Source organism: Elgaria multicarinata, chromosome 12 (genome assembly GCF_023053635.1).
Source record: "Elgaria multicarinata webbii isolate HBS135686 ecotype San Diego chromosome 12, rElgMul1.1.pri, whole genome shotgun sequence".
Classification (NCBI taxonomy): Eukaryota; Metazoa; Chordata; class Lepidosauria; order Squamata; family Anguidae; genus Elgaria; species Elgaria multicarinata.
This window is the reverse complement of record NC_086182.1, coordinates 86,464-107,169: the sequence shown is the minus strand read 5'-3', so window position 1 is coordinate 107,169 and position 20,706 is coordinate 86,464. Positions and strand designations below refer to the sequence as shown.

At 50.7% G+C, this 20,706-nt stretch overlaps 1 protein-coding gene across 2 annotated transcripts; it reads right to left on the bottom strand.

The window, feature by feature from the left end:
- Nucleotides 1–5,307: 5,307 nt before the first annotated feature.
- Nucleotides 5,308–14,943, bottom strand: REEP4 (receptor accessory protein 4). 2 transcript variants are annotated; one of them, XM_063139010.1, is made up of 8 exons: nucleotides 14,836–14,943; nucleotides 13,019–13,091; nucleotides 11,942–12,018; nucleotides 10,224–10,344; nucleotides 9,693–9,806; nucleotides 8,544–8,676; nucleotides 6,392–6,567; nucleotides 5,308–6,218 (listed from the first exon to the last, which is right to left on the bottom strand). In XM_063139010.1, exons 1-8 carry the CDS (start codon nucleotides 14,865–14,867, stop codon nucleotides 6,159–6,161), a joined length of 786 nt encoding a protein of 261 aa, XP_062995080.1. In that variant the 5' UTR covers nucleotides 14,868–14,943; the 3' UTR covers nucleotides 5,308–6,158. The 2 variants fall into 2 exon arrangements, with proteins under 2 accessions (XP_062995080.1, XP_062995079.1); XM_063139009.1 differs by lacking the exon at nucleotides 14,836–14,943 and having other exon boundaries at nucleotides 13,019–13,368.
- Between the last annotated feature and the right edge of the window lie 5,763 nt (nucleotides 14,944–20,706).

Genomic DNA, 20,706 nt, shown 5'->3' with positions numbered 1-20,706 from the left:
CACCAACTTCATCGTCTGTTCTACCCAAGCTGCAAGCATCTTTCTCATGTGAAGAGTTGCAAAAGGTGCTACTGCCATAGTAGGGTCGTAGGAGCCTCTGGACAGTGAATGAGGTGAATGAAAGCTACTGATGAGACTGACGCAGTGTCAGAGTGATAATCCTCCCTAGTGAGCAGTAGGATTCTTGACCTTTGTCCGCCTGAGGCTCAACAGGAGATTGGCAAACTGGAGGAGCAGAGTGAGCATCAGTCCGCTGTACTTGCAGCGTGGGATGCCTTATCACCCGTGTTTGCGGAGAGTTTGTCAGATCACGTGGTGGTGTCCTGACCCTGGCTGGTGGTAATATGTGGGATAGCGGAGATGGTGGTGGAGGCATAAAGTGCTCAGGAAAACTTTCCTGGAAATGAGAATAGCCGTAGCGGGGGTAATATTCATGTAGGCGATAAAATGCCCAATCGTAGTGGGATCTCGGTACCAAGCACATTGATTCCCTCTCCCATTCTGAGCATATTGACAAAGGGGAATGAGATCTCTGCCTATAGGCTGTGTGCCTCGGCTCCCTCGCAAGTTTGAGCTCTCTTTGTTGGCCTCTATCAGGGAACGATGCCCTTGGAGAGTCATCTCTCCCTCTAGGGGGAGAGGAATCCGGTACCTCTCCTTCTAACAGTGATGGGATTGGCCTCGGTACCGTGATGTGTTCCAAAGGCCTCGGTATGGACTGGTATTGGTGAGTTCAGCAGTGGTGGCGGAGGCAAAACTGAACGGTGCCATGATAGTGATGCCTGTTTACTTGAGTTCTTCCTTTTCTTTTTCTTTTGAGGAGGATCCCGTTTTCGGGGTACGAACTTTTGGAATTTTTCTTGGCAAACGCCAATGACAAAGAGTGGCCCGAAGCGGGTGGCTCAGCAGAACCCACAGTTAGGGCTACAATTGAGTGTGTGGGAGATGCTCTTTGGTTTCCTCCCTGATCTCCTCTGCCCTCCATTGTGCTTGGGCTTTTCGGTGTTTCCGCTGCTCTTAAAGCCTTGTCTCACAAAACTGCACAAAGACGATCAGCTTCATGCTTCCTGGTCTGTTTTGTGAAGGACATGCAGTGGTGGCAGGTTTCTACTATATGCCCTTCGCCTAAGCACACCACGCCCATCAGTTGGGGTTAATTTCACCCCACAGCGAACGCATTTCCTGATTGGGGCCTTAATGGCCATATGCCTTCAGGCGCAAATGCGATCAGCAATCACACTAAAGAAAAGTAGTCTAACTAGAATTTATTTTTATTTTGTTTTAGTAAACAGAGAGAAGAAAAACAACAAATAACGAAGAAAGAAAAGCTCAGCTAGTCAATTTTTTACAGAGAACTTCCAAAACGAGTCCAGCCACAATGGCAGTTGAGAAAAAAATGAGGGAATGGGCAGGAACCCATTGGAGCATGCCCAGTGGGATGGTGGGGGAGGGTTCCTGCCAAAACACGCTTAGCTATAGAAGTTTCCCGATTGAAGCTCCACGCAGGCGCAAAGCCCATATACACAGATGAGCATGAATAATAATAATAGATTCTCTGGCCAAAGAGATCTAATCTCTTGTCCTCCTTATCCACTGGCAAGGAGTGGATTTTCCTTGTGATGCCTGCACTACGACAGAATTTGATGAAGGATAGACGAAAAGGAAATAGACTTCTTTTTGTTGTATACAGTACATATTTTCTAAATAATTCAACGTCAGTGTCATGGAAGCAGGGGCCTTCCATAATTGCTGCGCCAGTTTGGAGCAATGTCAGGAGGAACGGTATGGTCACTGGTGTATTAACCTCAGATTGAAGGATCTCAATGGGCTGTTGAGTCTCAAGCGCGAAACATTGAGCTATTCTAGCCACCTGTTCAGAAAAGAGTCCCATATCTTCCGACAGGGAAGTGAGCTCAAGGGAGCCCACTGCTCCGTCAGGGGACAGTGTCAACAGCACAATAGAGGATACCAACATAGAGTCAGAGTGGTAATCTTCTATAGCAGGTCCTGTGGATTCTCTGCAACAAGAAGTCTGATCTGCTATCGGGGATGCACATGCTGATGCCAGCTGGGATGCTAGTAACTGAGCTGTAGGTGCAGGTGGAATAGCAGAAGCCTATGGAGGTGCTTGTGGTTGAGAAGGTGGTTCCCTCTGAACTGATAGTGGTGGTATGTAGGCATCCATAGTCGGAGGTGTGGATGACAGGTGTTGGCGACAGAGGTCTTGTATATTGAGGCTGTGGGAAGATTCATGGAGGATAAAAGTAGTCCCTAGAGGTCCATATTTACACACACACCCAATCATGGGAATGTCTGGGCAGTAGAGACCATTTGGAGTCTCTTTCCTATTCTGAATTTGGAAATCAGCCCTGGGTTGTTCTCTCTATGCCCAGGCATAACATCGTCATGTCGGTGTCGAATGGAGAGCTCAGATTGTGGTGACTGTTCTTGACCATGTCTATCGTCTCAAGGGCGTAAAACTCCACAGTCTTAAGATGGAGTGGAATCTCTAATTTCCCCTTCAGATTGAGGCTATCGGTGCTGAGGTTGTTGTTGGTATTGAAATCAATGGCACTGTTGGTACCGAAGGTTCTACTTCAACTGAAATTGGAGAATTCAGGAATGGCAGAGGAGTTGGCAACTGTCTCAGATTTTTAACCGAGGACTTCCCAGGACGCTGGAGATCCTTGTTTTCCTTGTTTTTATGCCAAAAGTTGGCAGACTTGGATGATCTTGCCGTTTTTGAAATTTTCTTGGCTATTGCCACTGAAATACATCTGCCAATAGGTATTGGCAGTTCAGAACGGCCCATGGCTAAGGTCACAGCTGAAGCTGTTGGAGGACCGAGTGACTGCTCTATAGCCTGCAGATGCGCAGATTTAAGGGTGGTGGTGGTGGTGGCTTTAAGAGCTTTTTCCCACAGCACTGAACTCAGTCAATCCGCTCGGGGTTTGCGTGCCTGCTTCCTGAAGGATATGCAGTTTTGGCTGGTCTTCACCATGTGTCCTTCCCCCAGGCAAATGAGGCAGAGAGAGTGACTGTCTGTTACTCCCACAGCAGAGATGTTTGCGAAAGGGGCCTTACTGGCCATACACCCATAGGCAGTCGCGATCAAACATCACTACAGAAACAAAAGGCAACGTGAATTAACAAAACAAAAAACATAGAAGAAAGAACAAGACAGAAAGATCAAATAAAACGAGAAATTGTTAAAGCAGTCCTCAGCACTGTCTAAAAGACAGAGAAGTCTGAATGTATGAGCTACCACAACGGCAGTCCACAAAGAGCTGAGGGAACCCGCTGACATATGCACGCTAGGACAGTGGGGGATGGGTTTATTTTATTTATTACATTTATATTCCACCTTTTTTCCTCCAAGGAACCCAAGGTGGCATACATAATCCTCCTCCTCTCCATTTTATCCTCCCAACAACAACCCTGTGAGGTAGGCTGGGCTGAGAGTCTGTGACTGGCCCAAAGTCACCCAGTGGGTTTCCATGCCCGAGCGGGGACTAGAACCCGGATCTCCCGACTCCCAGTCCGACACTCTAGCCACCACACAGATTCCTGCCAAAAAATCGTCAGCTATAGAAGATTCCTGAAATGACACATGGAGATCACAAAGAGCAGCTGTACATCTTAAGACACTCATCCTTAGAATGACCACTGACTCAGATTATTTTGCTTCCACTACGTGCGGGGAGAGACTGCTGGCAAACTCCTGACCTCTGCTGCATAGATTAACGGGGAGAAAGGAGACCAGTCTAAGGCAGGCTGGTCACTCATGCCCTGTGCTCCTGCCAAGTAAGACCTCAGCCATGCCCTTTCACGGCCCTTGCACCGCAGAGCCAGGATCCCGTCAACATTTAAAGGAGGTAAGGAAGAGACTAGCAGACTAGATGGACACGATCCACTAGCAGACAATTGCCTGTTCAGACAACAGGGATTATGCCCAATCCCTGTGCCAGTTTAAAGAGAGGTGCAGTAAATTTACTCCAAATTGGGAAGGGTACAGTTGACCCCTGGCTAGCTGCTAGAGATGTGAAGGCCCAGGAAAAAAATGGAAAAATTCGGGGGGACGGGGGACATTTTTCCCCAAAGCCTTTTTTGGTTTTTATCAGAAAAATTGCGGGGGGGGATGAAGAAAAAACAGATTACAGGTTGTTTTATTTTAGCATGATGAATAAAATGTTTAAGACAAGGTGTTCAGATATTTACGTCTCCAAATGATTTCTAAAAACTGTACAGTATCACATTATTACAATGTCTGTACACCAAGGACAAGCAAGTCCTAGGTTGCAAACTGAGATTTACAACTCTCAAATGCAAGAGGAAGATGCATTTCTGCCTCTAGGGGGCAGCACTGCCATGGAAGCAGAGACTTAAACTAATAGTGATCGCTATAGGTCAGAAAATGAGTCTGATTAAATTTCATGCATATTCATTGAACCTTGGTGTCCCCCCACCCACCGTCTTTTTTATGGGAATGGGGGCTTTATGTCTTGACACTGGAGGACTAGCAGAGACATAAATAATTTTCTTTGTTACTAATGTTGGTAGCTTCTTCTGTTGTTGTTTTAAATTGATTTTTTTGCCTACTCCTCATAAACTGGCAGAACCAAAGAGGTTCCTTACAGTTCAGGTGTTCCTAACAGTTCAGGAGCTTGTAGCTCCATTTGTTACCCCAAAAAAAGTAAAAAAAGTAAATTAAATTTGTAAATATACTAGTTTTAATATACTAAATTTTATGCCAAACCAACTTGGACATAATTTCATTTTATGTTCCTAAAGTAACAAAGTGACTTTCAATCTGTAAAAAGTGCTAATGCATTATTTCAATTTTTCAAAAAACACCAACAACAAAAACAACAACGGGAGGAAACCAGTTTTTCCCCATGGCTTCGAAATTTCCAGAAATTTTACATCTCTAGCTGCCCTATCCCCACACAGCTGCCGGGGGCCTCTCCCCTGGCACAACACACGGGCTATATATTTCCTCTCAACAGCCATGAAAGAGCAAGGTCCAGCTCGATGCCACCAGCCAAACCCCCCTCTAAGCACACATCTCCTGGTGAGCCAGGAGTGCGACCACCCACCCCTCCCTGTCAGCAGTTGACGACAGTCAGGTTGGACGATGAATGAGGCAGTTCACAGCCAGCGATCCGCCCTCCACCAACCAGCTAAGGGGCCAGAATGCAGGAGGGGAGCACACTCCATAGCTGTGGCTCCTTTTGCTAGCCCTTCAGTTATCCCTCTCTAACCCATAATACATGTCATACTTTTTAAAAAGAGCACTATGAAGCCATGTTACAAGAGCAGAGAGTTTATTTAAAAAATATCCTACAATTACAAATGCACTTAAGGCCAGCTGTGGTGTGTGCAAGTAGCCAAGTTAGTGTCTTCAACAGATGGAGGAGATAGGAGAGCTTGAACTGGAGAAGGGGCCTGAGGCGTAAGTGACATCAAGGAAGGGGAGGGGTCACAAGAGGCTACGGCTTGTCCTTGGTTTTCCATCCTAGTACCCCAGCCAGAAGCGGACGTGGACGGGCCCCCAAACGCTCATCCAGCTGTACTGATCACCTGCTGAGGCTCAGCATGGAGCGTCCATCTTTACAAGAGCAAAGCAGGAATTGCGCCTGTGCCTGGGCAAGGCAGGCCCTTATACCCTGCAGCAAGCTGCCCTGGCAGCCTTGCTATTTGAGAAGGCAGTCAGTTGACAGCACAGGATACTGGTGCCGGCAAGAGCATGCGGTAGAAGAGGAAGAGTGAACAGAAAAGCCGTGCAGAAGAAAGGAAGGTAGGCTGGCTGGCCGGCCATCCCCCGTGTGACTGAAGGCCCAATTTTGAGAGAGATAGAGAAGCGTGACCCAAGGGCTGGCCTGCAGGCATAAGCGGAGGCCCCGTAGGCTGCTGACCCCAACACAGACTCCTCCATGAGTGATGGAGGCCTGCTTCAGAACTGCCCCTCTCCACAACCGAAGCTCAACCTTTAGCACCACACTTTGGACCACTTTAGCTGCGGTAAGCTAAAAAGGCAAATCCCAAGGCCCTGGACCAGGCCAGCAGCGCGAGCGGTGAAGCTCCCCCCGCAGCCCTTCTATGTGCCAACGCTGGCAATGAGTCTCAGTATTTGCCCAATGCGGCTTCCTTGCCAGGGCCTAGCGGTCCTGATCTGCCACCTTCTTCCTGGGGCGGCTTCGCACCAGTCGAGTGGAGCCCTGCAGAAAAAACCAAAGAGCTGTGTGGGTTTGTGTGAAGGGGAAAAACGCAGTTCCTGCTTCAGCACTACCATACAGGCACAAGAACTGAGCTGTGGTACAGAGGGTAACCATCCAAGCCACGGCAAGGGACAATGAAACAGCTGGCCACCGCATGATGGGGAGGGCCCTACCTCTTTGACTGGGGGCTTCTTCTTCACGACACGCAGGCTCTGGCTCCTTGCCAGCGGTTTAGAAAGCAAGGGGTCCTTGCTGCGCCCCCTTACACCAGCAGAGAGCTCAGAGTCCGACCAGCAGTCCTCCTCCTCATTGCTATCAGATTCCAGCTGTGGGGCGGCTGTCCTGTGTCCTACAGGGCAAACACACCATTAGCAAGCAAAAGCATCTAGCAATATGGAGTCAGGCCCAAACCAGGCCCAGCGTTCTTAGCGTGAAGGCAATTAGCATGCAGAAAAGAAGGGGGAAATAAATAGCAGCAGTGGCACCACAGGGAGGGGTCAGTCCTTGCCCTCCTGTAGTCCCAACAAAAATAATCTCCCTGACACCCCTATTTGCTCTGGCAGAGTGAGGGACAGACTTAAGAACTCACTCTCCGCCCTGCCTGGGGCCGCATTGCTGCTCAGTCCCCCCAACAGCTTTGATTTGCTTATGGGGAGGTGGGAGAATGTGCATATCAACCTCTAGTTTGGCCCATGAGAGACAACAGTCCCCAAAGACCAATGTCCTGTTAACAAGGCGCGTCCTTTGGAAATCCCCACAAGATGCAACATCTCAATGGAACTGGAGAGCAGCAGCTCAAACCCAGACCACAGCCAAACTCAACAGCCAGCATAACGCTCACTTTCCCTAGTATCTATATTAGCTTCCTTTATTGGATACCACAACTTCTCTTTAATGAAGGTTTGTCTAATTTGGCTAATTGTTGGAGGTGTCATAATGCTTCTTTTGTTCATATGTCCTGGAAATGCCCAATAGTTGCCTCCTTTTGGGAGGAAGGCATCAGACGCATGAACTTTGATTTGGAAAGCTCTCTACTATTGTCTGATGCACTTGTTCTCTTAAATTATGTACCTGCTTCTTGGGATGTAACACACAGTCAGCATAAATAGATTTTGCGCACCCTCTTGACTGCTAAATTATCAATACTACAACATTGGAGAGAAAGCTCATCACCTAGAATCCAGTGGACTGAAGACCTAACAACGCTAGCAACATTTGAAAGAGGCGTCATTCACGAATGGACTTATATTTGGATATCTGGTCTGCCTTTACTGAAGTTTATGTATAATTTACTCCTTTTTCCTTGTTTTTTAGAACGTTGTAATATTTGAAACTGTGGCTTTCAAAGTATGTGGTTAATTTTTATTTTTATTTTGTTTTAGTTTGTTTTGTTGAAACTTATAATAAAAAATGATTAAAAAAAAGTTCCACACATCTTCAGATTTTGTCTCTTGAGGGATACCCTCAGACACCCACTTTTGCCAGGGAGGAAGCAGAAAACTAGGGAGATCCAGAAGCAAGTTCTGCTCTTTTATATTCTTGAAAAGAAAGAACTTTGGTCTGGAACAGGGCACCATTCAGTATCCTGAAAAATCTCAATTCTAAGGAAGCAAGAAGAGCTCCTGGCCCCACTGAGGTGGCTGGTCGCCCGTTGAGACCTCAAGAAGAGGAGGAAACTCAGGTAGCCAGCTGCCCCTGGGAAGGAGTCCTGCTCTGGGACCCTCCGGAGGGCAAATGATGCAAACAGGCTTGATGTGCAGAAAGAGCTGAGAAGTTTGAGCCTTTTCTCACATTTCTGTCCCCACCCTCCAAGAAGCTCAGGCTGTCATTTCAGTCTTAAAAGCATCCTGGGAGATAGTCTGGGCTGCTGAGCAACACATTCCAATCTCACATCTGCCTCAAATGCAGGAGGTACCAAACCACCTGACGCTTAGCAGATCCCCACTGCAAATTGCACTCACACCCACCCACCCACCCCTCACCAACTTCTACTCACTCTGCCCTCCCCAGCCAGGGTCCAAGACTGAAAGAAGGTCCACCTGCAGAAACTAACAGGATGGGGAGACGTCTGCAGGGGAGAATGAGCGTGCACAGGAATCCCCTCCCCACCTGCTACTTCTCCAGCCCACTCTTCCAGTCACAAGGCAAGGATTGCAGACCACAGCTTTGACCCACTGATCAGGTGTGTAACATTTAAGCTTTCTTCATGTCTCATTTGGAACCACGACCACAGAGAGCTTCCTACAGGCTGTGCACTGACCCTTCTGGTCCTCATATCATCACCTCACCAAGATCAGTTGTCCAGAGCTTTACCAGCTTTCTTACCTATTGGCTGCCGGTGGAGCTCTTGTTCCTCCAGGTAGAGCGGGTCAGTGTAATGCACCGAAGCGGAGTCAGGGATGGAACGCAAATCCTGCATGCTGAAGCTACGCAGACGTCCAGCCAGGGCACCTTGACTCTAACAGGAGACCGGGGGGGGGGGGGGGGGAAGGGATGAAATGGGAGGGCCATAGGCAGGGAAAAGGCCACAGTCCAATTTAGCTCATTTCCTAGAGGCAAGTCCACATCACTGCTTCCACCCCAGCAGAGGAGAAACTGTCTATCAGCAGGAAGTTCACTATGCCGAATTATACCTAGATTGTGCTGTAGAGCTAATGGAGAGGGGTTAGGAGAAGGAAAACAAAGTGCCCCAACGTGAGGATTGACGGACGGTGCTGTGAGACAATGAGGCCGGTCCCGTGAGGGGGCAAAGCTCTGTGGTGGAGCTCCATGCGGAGGCAGGGGGAGCCCTGCCTGAGCCCCTGGAGAGCCACGGCAGCCAGGCAGGGCCAACGGTACTGGGCTGGATGGACTCTGTAGCAAGCCGCTTCCGATGGTCCTGTACAAGGGGAACATTTCCATCATTGGGGCCCTCTTAAGAGTGCCGAAGGGAAGCCACGCTGGAGCTGCCTCCATAGCAAAGTACTTCCCATGTCACGATCTCCACAACTAGCAGCATGTTTCCAGGGTGTGCGGAGAAGGACCCGGCCCCAGCTCCACAGCCAGGAGGAGCAGTGAAGAAGCCAGCCTAGTAACACCCACCTGGCCAGGGGATTTAGCAAGCAGGTCACTCTGCTGCCTCCTTCGCAAGTGGCGTGAAAAACTGTGGAGGAAGCATCTGGGCAAACAGGAAAGGCACTGAGTCCTGGAGGGAACCACCCAGGCTCTGGCAGGAGACCAAAACGCCTTCCCAGGCAGCCAGGATGGAAGTTTGCTTCTCGTGCCAAAGCCACACTACGTGCAGGAGCAAGCCACGTGCCACAAGAAGGCTGGACGAGGGAAGTGGCACAGCCACTGGCTGCTTCAGAGCAACAGGTGGACCTACCATGTCACAATACCTAGGGACAGGACAGCAGCACCTCTCCAATGCTGTGGCCTGCTGCCCAGGGTAGCCCTCCCGCCCAAGAGCTCCAGATAGTAAGGAAACACGGATACCTTTGCTGCAGCCTGGACAGCAGCTGAGGCCGCTACATTGAGGCTCTTCTTGCCAAAGTTTACAAGGGTCTTGTAGCCACGCTCTTTCGCTTGCAGGATGAGCAGATCGATTTCCTACACACACACACACACACACAGAGAGCGAGCGAGAGCGAGAGAGACTGACCCTGTGAAGTGCATAGGCCTATGGAGAGACAAAGAGTTCCCTGGGAAAGAGGCAAATCCCACCCGTGGCCGGCTTGCTCCCTGGCTACCCAAATCCACATGTGGCAAAGTGGTCCCTGAGGAATCCCACCCACTAGACCTCCCTCCACCCCATGAGTGGTGCACCTCCCCTGTGCATGTGCATGTGCACGCTCACACACTCAAGATCTGGCTGCTCCCCAGAGAGGAGCCAGGAGCACCAGCTTCCAAGTTGAGCAAAGACTCCTCCTCCACCCAGAAAGGGACAGATCCCAGGAAGACGAGCACCACCAGCGCCAGCACCCACCCTTCCCTGAAAGGGGGGTGGAATGCCAGGAGGGCCTTTACCTTCTCTCTGCGGGACAAGGTGGGATGTATGAACTTGCGGTACAAAAGGCTGGCCCCCCGCGAGTAAGGAGAGAGCAGCCACACGACAAACGCCATCTTGATCTCATAATAGAAGGGAAACCTGTGCAACAGGAAACGCAGCCATGAGGCCAAGGGGGTTTTGGGAGCTTTGAGCAGCTACTTGCTGAGCCAGAGCCCTGCCCCTCCAAGCCTGGCTTTGCTCGAAGGCCCTCCAGCCAGCCCTCCCATGCAACTGACCTCTTGCGGAATTCTACAAAACCCTTCACCCCTTTCTGTTTCAGGAGATCAGTGACATTAAAACCATCAAGTGCTTCTGTATGACCACTTCGTATTTCAGCTAATGCTTTTTGTAGCAAATTTTAACTGTAGCTGTACTTTTAAACCAATTCACTCACCAATTAGCAGTAGAAACTGATCTTGACCCTGGGCCAGCTGAGGTGACCCCCAGCAAAGAAACTGAAGCAGGCATCAGCTTGATTCACTACTAACCCAGATTCCCCCCCCCCTTTGCACACACCGAAGCGGGACCATGTGCCCGGACCCTAAGATCACCTTCATGGGTCCTTCTCTGAGCCCCCCACCCAAGGAAGTGAGGTAGGTGGCTACCAGGGTGCCACAGCCTTTTCTGTTGTGGCACCCCAGCTGTGGAATGAACCCCTAGAGAGGTTCACCTGGCTTATACTCATTTCAATGCCAGGTGAAGATCTTTTAACTTTGCTGTTTTAAATCTGTATTTTAAATTTGTATTTTAAAACTCTGTATTGCTGGTTGGTTTTATTCTGGTGTTGTTGTTGTTGTTATTATTATTATTATTATTATTGTTATTTACATTTATATACTGCCCCATAGCCAAAGCTCTCTGGGCGGTTGTACTTTTATATTGTGGTTTAAGTTTTATACTTTAAATTGCATTTTATGGTTTTAATTTTTGTGAACTGGCCAGAGAGATTCCGCTATTGGTAGGTATAGAAATGCAATAAATAAATAATACTCCAACGAAGTGGCCAGGAACAAACACAAGGCGGCCTGGTAAATTTCCCACTCAGCCATCGAGCTTGCTGGATGACTCTACCTCTCTCAGCTTAACCTAGGGTTGCTGCACGGATAAAGGAGAGGAAGAAGCGCTTGTGCTGCTGAAAGCGCTCCTTGGAGGAAGGGGGGGATGTAAGCACATTTTGACTTTCACTAATGTAAAAAGCATGGAATCGAGCCATTCAAGGAGCCTCTTAGCCCAAAGGGGTAACGAAGTCGGGGTCTTGCTCTCTAACTCCACAGCTGTTCAGTCTGTGGTGGCCATTTGACTAGTGAAAAATAATAAACTGGCCCGTCAAATCACAACCAAGCATTTTTGACCAATAAATTTAGAAGAAGTCTAACAAATCTATGCTAAAAACTGACTATGAAATTAAGTGACAAATTGGTGGCTAGAGGTAAATAAACTTAAGTAAAGGCAAGGCTTGTGGCACAACATGCCCAAGGCCCTCACTCCTCCTTCCTCACATTCAGCACTCAGGAAGACACGGCATTTCCCAATAGGCCTCGGCTTGCCGTAAAGGGGGGAGAAGCTGCAATTGGAGGGCGGGCAGTGAGAGAGTTCATCCCCCGCAAACCCACTTTGCTTGGCCTGACTGTAGAACCAAGAATCAACACCAAGAAGGACTCAGAGTGCCTGCTGAGTTGAGGCAGCAATGCCTCACCAAGAAATGAAGGTGTCTGCGATGGTCTCGGTAGCCATAAAAAGAGCAAACACAATCCAGTACATCATCCAGCGGACCTGTGAGGAAGTCAGAGAAGGATTAGATGGGCCGAGAGCCTTGCTCCTATGAACGCACGAACACACACACACAAGTCAGTAAGAACCATTCTCTGGAGAACACACATGCCTTGCCATGCGGAGCCTGGGCCCAAGGGCTTCTCCCCAATGTGGGGGGGGGGTACCACAAGGAGACTCAATATGCAAATAAATGTGAACACAGCAACAGAGAAAAGCTCATTATCCAAAGAATAGCAGCAGCAGCAGCCTTTCCCATCAATCCATTATCCCAAATGTCCTCCGAAACAACAGTCTGAATTTGCTGCTTGAAGCTCAGCAATGAGGGAGTCAAGCAACAGCAGTGAGGCCCACAATGTGGGGGGGGGATGCCCCAGGCACATCAGATAGTGAGGGGGCTCAGAGCAGGGCCTCCTAAGATCATGCGGTCCTGAATGGGATCCAGGCCTCTGCTTGCCCTGGGCTTCAAAGGTCTGGCACAGCCCAGCACGAGGAGGCCTGGGGCCAGAAATGCCAAAGGGACTTGCACTCTGCAACTGCTCCACTCGGACGTCCGGCTGCTCCACTCTAGCCTGTTTCTACTTCCCAAATACTGAAGGCGTAGAGCACAGTGAAGGACTTTCAAGAGCCACAGCCTGCCTGGAAAGCCCCAGGCACACTTTTCGCATAGGGGAGGAAGGAAGAGGGCAGAGACTTCTTCTGTTACACAAAAAACTCAAGAATAATTCTGCATTCAACAAAGAATGCGTAAGAGCCTATCACTGCAAAAATGCTATGAAAATCAGTTTAGCTGAAAGTCTCATCTCTAAGAGATCTCACTAGTGAAGCAGCAGGAGCTGCCTTGCCCTCCAAACAGCCTTGGGCACTACACCCTGGCTTAGAGGGACTGCAGGGAAACAAGAGCCCCCCAGGAGACGTTGCATTCATGGCCCCTTCAGCCCCGCAAGGCATCATCCAGCCCACAGCCCGCGGCTTCTTCCACTCTCCTCCCCCTCCAACTTACATATTCCCGGATGTTCTTGGTTTTCACAGCCTTGTAGGAAGCGTAGGCCGGGTACAGCATCCCAAACACCAGTCTGTAACGCAAAGGAGGCGTCAGGCAGGCTGGCCAGCACCGATACAATACCGCCAGGAGCCAGAAGAAGGACTGCCTCCCGAGGCGCAGCGCCCTGGCCTTCACTGCCTCCAGGCCCATGGTGGCCCAATGGAAAGCACTGCCTCCGTGCTTGCCTCCCTCTGGAACAAGGGCGAGGGACCCAGACACAGCCCAGCAGAATTCAGCTTGTGAGGCACAAGAAGGGTGCTGGGCCCTGCCAAGCACCAGCCAGGGAGCGCCAGCACAGGGCCAGCTGAAAGAGGCTTCTCCCAAGCAGCAGCTCAGGTACGTGAAAAGTCAAAGCCTCCCCTCCCCAGGGACCTGCCCCCTCCTACACAAATGCCTGGGGTTGCTCAACGAGTGACAAGACCAGATCAACAAGCTCCTCTGCTGCGCCTTCCGCAGCTGCCAGGTATCAGCACAAGGGCAGCCCGGGAGTGAGGGCTCTAGACGCCCTCTCCCCTCATGCTCTTCCTAGGTGGGGAGCCATGGTTGGCCCAGCTAGAGTGCTCAAAATAGCCCCGCCAGCCATCCAATAGGAGAACCCCCACAGCAAAAGTCCCGTCCCACTCTCAGGGTGGGAAAGCAACAGGCAGGTGATCAAGTGGTCTGCCAGGTTGCCATCTCATACCTATTTGGGGACAGGAAATGCAGGTATGTGGCAGCTACAGCAAAACTGGCCTAATCCACCAGCATTATTTATGGCTGCATTAACAGGAGCTTTGCCTCAGAAGATTCTAGAAGTCTCTAGCGCAACCGAGCGTGTGAGAGTTTATGGGAATTGTAGTCGCACACATCTGGGGGGCACTGTGTTGGGAGAGGCTGCTCTATAATCGGGAAAGCTGGAAGCTGGGCATTAGGGCAGGCTTTATGCTGGCAATTTTAACATTTAAAATGGGGGAAGGAAGAGAGCAAAAAGCTGTTTGCCCTGCTGAGAACTTAGCACAGAGTCTCTAAAAGGTAAAGACTGAGATTAACTAAAAACGTTGCGGCACTTCTACATTCCACCCTGGCCACCTCCTGCATCGCATCGGTTACTGGCAGACGCCCAGCTCTCCTTGGGCCCCAGCTGTGGGAGGGACCAGCAGAGGTCAAAACCTGGGCTGCATTGCGCGAGAGAGGAGGGCGCAGAGGGCAGGGAGCAACAGCAGCCAGCTGGGCATTGGGGACTTGGCCAGCCGCTGCCCAGGGAGAGGCAGGAGCGCTGCTGGGATGCACACGTGGTCCAGGTCCCTGCCTGCAGAGGCGCGGACTCAGCCTGGCAGAGCTATTCGGGACAGGAAGCGTCGAGAGGGAACTGCCTCAACACGCCGCCTTCCGACACACAGCGTGACCTGGTGTTGAAGGCGTCCTATAAACCCCATCTCAGAACGGACACAAACACTCAAAGCCACGGAACTCCACAAGCGCATTGGGGCGGCGGAAATGGCGAGGGAGCCCCCGAAGGGAGCCACTCGGCGGCATCCTACGGCCAGCACCAGCCTTCCACCTGGGCACCGCCACCCGGGAGGTAGGCAGCCGCGGGGCCCCGCCCTAGGGCACGAGCCGAGCGCCCCCGGAGGGGACTTGCCTTGCCGGGGCCAGGCGGGCGCACAGGCACCGGGCCCGCTCACGTCCGCGCCCCGCGGGAGGGGAGGGGAGAGGCGTCCCCCGTCCCCCGCGGCTCGGTCCAGGCCGGGAGGCGGGCCAGGTGCCCGGCCGGAGCGAGCTGCCCACGCACTCACATCACGGCGCGGCACAGGATCCACGACACCATGCTGCTGCTGGCGGCGGCGGCGGCGGCCTCCACCCGGCCGCTGGAGGGCTCCGCCTGCCGTGGTCGGGGCGCCCCGTCGATGCCAGGCGCAGCTCCGCGCCGCCTCGAGACTTCGTAGCAGCCGCTGCCCGACGCACGCGCAAGCTCGCCTCTCGCCAACGGCTCAGCCTCGCCCGGCCTCCGATAGGCCGCCCTTATCCCCGCCCCCCCCGCCGACGGACGAATGGGAGGCGAGGAAAGCCTCACCGGCCAGCTGCTGCTTTTGAAACCTGCGTTGGTTGCCTTCCCGCCGCCGCCCTCGGAGTCCGAAGTGCGGCTGGGCCCGGTCAGGCTGCTTGAGACCAGAGCCACGTGTTAGGTTGTGGCGGGCGCCTGCAGAATGCCAGGCGGGCCCAGAAGCGGGATCCGAGCAATCCCTCTTTAAAGCTACCTTAGGCTGACCATATGGAAAGGAGGGCAGGGCTCCTGCAGTTGTATTAGTAGTAGTAGTATCCCGCCTTTTGCCCAATGCTGGGCCTCAAGGCGGCCTTACAAAGTTTAAAACATACATTGGGTGTGGGGGGGGGACGGGATGGGGACCATAAATGTTTTTTAAAAAACATTTGAAAAGGGAATTTCAGCAGGTGTCATTTATCTGTATGCAGCACCTGCTGAAATTCCCTCTTTATCACAACAGTTAAAGCTGCAGGAGCCCTGTCCTTAAGAGTGACCAGATACAAAAGAGGGCAGGGCCCCTGAAGCATCAATTGTTGTGATGAAGTGGGAATTTCACCAGGTGCTGCATGCCTACAAATGACACCTGCCGAAATTCCCTCTTCATCACAACTGTTAACAATACAGAAGCCCTGTCCGACCTTCTACAGAAGGCCTTGCTTAGCACACCCTTTTCAAGCCAAGTGCCACCTCTTGAAAAGCCCGAGGAAAGGGTAAAAACAACACAACCTCTTCCCTATATGTGAGGGAACAAGGTAAAGAGTTTTGGCAAATAGGTTCTATTACTGAGGTACGGAACAGCAGGTGTATTTTTAGATGTTTTTATACTGTGTAATATAGTGGGTAATCCCTCTGAGCTGACACGTGGTTTGTGGTAACAACACAAAGTAAAGTTTATTGAAATTTAACAAATCTTTAGTATTTCAATTTAAATCAAACCTGCATGTTTAAAACAGCTACTTACAAGCGACGACAGCAGGTGCATAACAAGGGATCACCAGACCTTGCAACACACCCAGATGTCAGCTCTGTCCCCATATCTGCTCTGGGAAGCCCAATACAGAACTTAATAATGTCACCCCCAGATTTAAGGGCTCATCTTCTTGCTCGTCTTCCAATGTGATACCTGCTATTTTCTCTCAGCATTCTACATTAGGTAAACAGGCCAGTCTCTATGGAAAAGAATAGCTGGACATAAACCTGACAAAACAGTTCAGCCTGTCAGGACCCTGATTTCAAAGTGGCCACTGTGGAGCAAAGGAGCTTCAAAGGGAGATGGGAGTGAGACTGCTGGGTTAGAATTGAACCAGTTGATGAATTCGATCTCCAGAGACCAGGCTTGACTTGGGATAAAAGATGTTTCTCATGCTACATGTGTTAACTGGCTCCACCTCTCCCTAACAGGTACATCTGCAGCCTGCCAGAGGCTGGGAAGGTGGGGGGTGTTTGGCTGGTGGGGGGGAAAGAAGAACAAGGACTGCTGGGGCTTCCCTCTGCAGTCTCTCCCCTCACCTGCTGGGCGTCAGCTGACTGAGTGCTCCACCTCTCCCTAACAGGTACATCTGCAGCCTGCCAGAGGCTGTGCCTCGGTGCGCGCCTCGGCGATGCGCCGAGTGCGCACTTGGCGCCGCACTTTGCGTCGCACATAGGAGATACCATACTACTGTACCTGCTGAAGATCCCCAACCAGCCAACCAGCAGCAAATTGTAAAATACATTTTAATTACTTTTTAATATGTGCCTGGGGAGCTCTGGGGGATACGGGGATGCCCACATAACTGTGGTCACGGGTAGGGGGAGGTATGGTGCTAGGGGAGGAACAGGCCAGATGAGGAGAAGAGGGGATAGATTCCTTACAGCTATTCCCTCTTCTGGTTCCTACCCCAACCGGATAGTTCCTGGCGGCCATATCAGCTTGCTCTCGGGTCTGGTGGTGCTGCTGCTGAACGCCAGGTCAGTCCAGAATAAAATCTCCCTCATCCATGATTTGATTGTGGATGAGGGGGCTGACCTGGTATGCATCACTGAGACCTGGGTGGGTGAACTGGGTGGGGTTGCTCTCACCCAGCTCTGCCCTCCTGGGTACTCGGTGCAGCACCAGCACAGACTCGAGGGTCGGGGAGGGGGGTTTGCCATGGTCTATAGGAATGCAATCTTCCTCTCTAGGCTTCCTGTTCAGTCGAGTGCTGGTCTGGAGTGTTTGTACTGTGTGTTGGGTACTTGAGACAGATTAGGGATTCTGCTGGTGTACCGTCCACCCCGCTGCCCAACAGTCTCCCTGCCTGAGCTGACGGAGGTTGTCTCGGACCTGGTGTTGAGGACCCCCAGGATGGTGGTTCTGGGGGATCTCAACTTCCATGCCGAGGCTGCTGTATCCGGAGCGGCTCAGGACTTCATGGCTGCCATGACAACCATGGGGCTGTCTCAACATGTCATCGGCCCAACACATGCAAAGGGACACACGCTTGATCTGGTTTTCTCGACTGGACAGGAGGATGGTGATCTGGAAGTGGGAGAACTAACATCTACCCCCTTGTCATGGTCGGATCACTTCCTACTGAGGTTTAGACTCTCGGCGGCCTTTCCCCTCTGCAAGGGTGGGGGGCCTATTAAAATGGTCCGCCCCCGGAGGCTAATGGACTCCGATGGATTCCAGAGGGCTCTGGGGGATTTTCCTGCTGATATGGCCGGTGCTCCTGTCGAAGCCCAGGTCGCTCTGTGGAATGCAGAGATGACTCGGGCGGTTGACACGATCGCGCCCAAGCGTCCTCTCCCTCTGAGCAGAGCCCAGTCAGCTCCTTGGTATACATCTGAGCTGAGGGCGATGAAGCAAGAGGGGAGACGGCTAGAACGCAGGTGGAGGAAAACTCGTGCTGGGTCTGATCGAACACGGGCTAGAGCTCACTATCGAGCCTACTCTGTGGCGGTGAGGGTGGCAAAGAGGCAGTTCTTTTCCACCAGCATTGCGTCTTCTCGGTGTCGTCCAGCGGAGCTTTTCCAAGTGGTTCGTGGCCTGTTACACTCTGGGCCAGGGCGTGAGATAGTTGAACCCTCGGTAGCACGCTGTGACGAGTTTGCACGGCACTTTGAAGATAAAGTCGCTCAGATTCGTCATGAATTGGACACCACACTTAATGCAGCACCACTAGTAGAGGCGTTCAGAGCACCGTCCGGCTCAGTTTTATTGGATGAGTTTCAGTTATTGAGGCCCGAGGATGTGGACAAGGTGCTTGGCCAAGTCCGGTCGACCACCTGTGTGCTTGACCCTTGACCCTCATGGCTCATTACATCAAATAAGGAGGGGATCGCCGGCTGGGTCCAGGAGGTTGTAAATGCCTCCTTGAGAGAGGGAGTGGTGCCGGCCTCTTTAAAAGAGGCGGTAATTAGACCACTCCTGAAGAAGCCTAATCTGGACCCGGAAGATGTTAACAACTACAGGCCGGTGGCAAATATCCCTTTCCTGGGCAAGGTGCTTGAGCGGGTGGTTGTAGGACAACTCCAGGCACTCTTGAATGAAACGGATTATCTAGATCCATTTCAATCGGGTTTCAGGCCTGGTTTTGGAACGGAAACTGCCTTGGTCGCCCTGTGGGATGACCTCTGTCGGGAGAGAGACAGGGGGATTGCGACCCTGTTGGTTCTCCTGGACCTCTCAGCGGCCTTCGATACCATCGACCATGGTATCCTTCTGGATAGGTTGTCTGAACTGGGAGTTGAAGGTACTGCGTTGCAGTGGTTCCGCTCCTACTTGGATGGCCGATTCCAGAAGGTGGTGCTGGGGGATTATTGCTCTGTGCCGTGGCTCCTAAGCCATGGGGTTCCGCAGGGCTCTATTTTATCCCCTATGCTGTTTAACATATACATGAAGCCGCTGGGGGGGGTTATCCGGAGATGTGGACTGAGGTGTCATCAATATGCGGATGATACCCAGCTCTACCTTTCCTTTTCATCAAACCCAGGTGAGGCAGTGACTGTTCTGAACCAGTGCCTGGGCACGGTAATGGACTGGATGAGGGCTAATAAACTGAAACTCAATCCAGACAAGACGGAGGTACTGTTAGCGGGTGGTTCATTTGTCCGGCGAGGTGATGTTTGCCCTGTCCTGGACGGGGTTGCACTCTCCCTAAAGGATCGGGTCCGTAGTTTGGGGGTGCTCTTCGATCCAGAACTGTCACTTGAGGCACAGGTGAACTCAGTGGCAAAGAGCACCTTTTATCAGCTTAGGCTGATATACCAACTGCGCCCTTATCTGGACAGTGATAGCCTAGCTACAGTTATCCATGCTCTGATAACCTCTCGTTTGGATTACTGCAATGTGTTATACGTGGGGCTGCCTTTGAAAACGGTCCGGAAGCTTCAGCTGGTACAAAACAGGGCAGCCCGTTTACTAACAGGGACTGGCTGGCGAGATCACATTACGCCAGTCCTTTTACAACTTCATTGGCTGCCAGTCCAGGTCCGGGCCCGATTCAAAGTGCTGGTATTGACATTTAAAGCCCTAAACGGTTTGGGGCCAGGTTATTTGAAGGAACGCCTCCTCCCATATGTACCTACCCGGACCTTAAGATCATCTACAGGGGCCCTTCTCCGTGAGCCCCTGCCAAAGGAAGTGAGGCAGGTGGCTACTAGGAGGAGGGCTTTCTCCGCTGTGGCACCCCGGTTGTGGAATGAGCTCCCCAGAGAGGTCCGCCTGGCGCCTACACTGTACTCCTTTCGTCGCCAGCTGAAGACCTTTTTATTCACTCAGTATTTTAACACTTAATTTTAACTTAAATTTAAATTATACTGTTTTAACTCTGTATTTTAACCTTATATCAATTTTGCTGCGTGGTTTTATCCTGGTTGTGCTTTTTATATTGTATTTTGTATTTGTATTTTTAACTTGTTGGTTGTTTTATGATGGTTTTAATTTTTGTGAACCGCCCAGAGAGCTTCGGCTATTGGGCGGTATAAAAAGGTAATAAATAAATAAATAAACTGGCTTACCTTGTGCCAATTGTGTTTGTGTTATCAACAGATATACAGTATGTACTGCATATAAATCTGGAAGTCTCTTTTTTTTTTTTTTTCTTATCTGCTGCATACATATTGAATGATTGTTGAGTACAAATATCAAAAACTATTACATATACCTTATCATACTACAACATCTTCGTTCTTAACATAAAAGTGCACCCCCCACCTCGGGATCATTCTTGAGTCCAAAATCTAATCGTTTCTTCTGCGGTGGTTTCCCACTTCCCTTAGTAAACACAAACACTAGGAACTGTTTCCAAATTCCTTCGAACTCATTTATTTTAGTTACGCCTTTTCTCCACTTAATATTACATGTCAGTTTATCATTAATGGCTATGTCCCAGACTTCTTTATACCATTCCTCAATAGAGTATTCCCCTTGGATCTTCCAGTTCCTAGCTACCATCAGTCGTGCTGCAACCAACAAATTCGATATCAGCTCTATAGTTCCTTTTCCACACTTTATATCTTCAAATAGTGACAGCAATGCTATTTTTGGTGTTTGTTCTATTTTCATTCCCACTATTTCTTCAATTTCTGAGAACACCATCTTCCATAATCTTTGTACATATTTGCATTGCCACCACATATGTAAATACGTTCCTTTTTC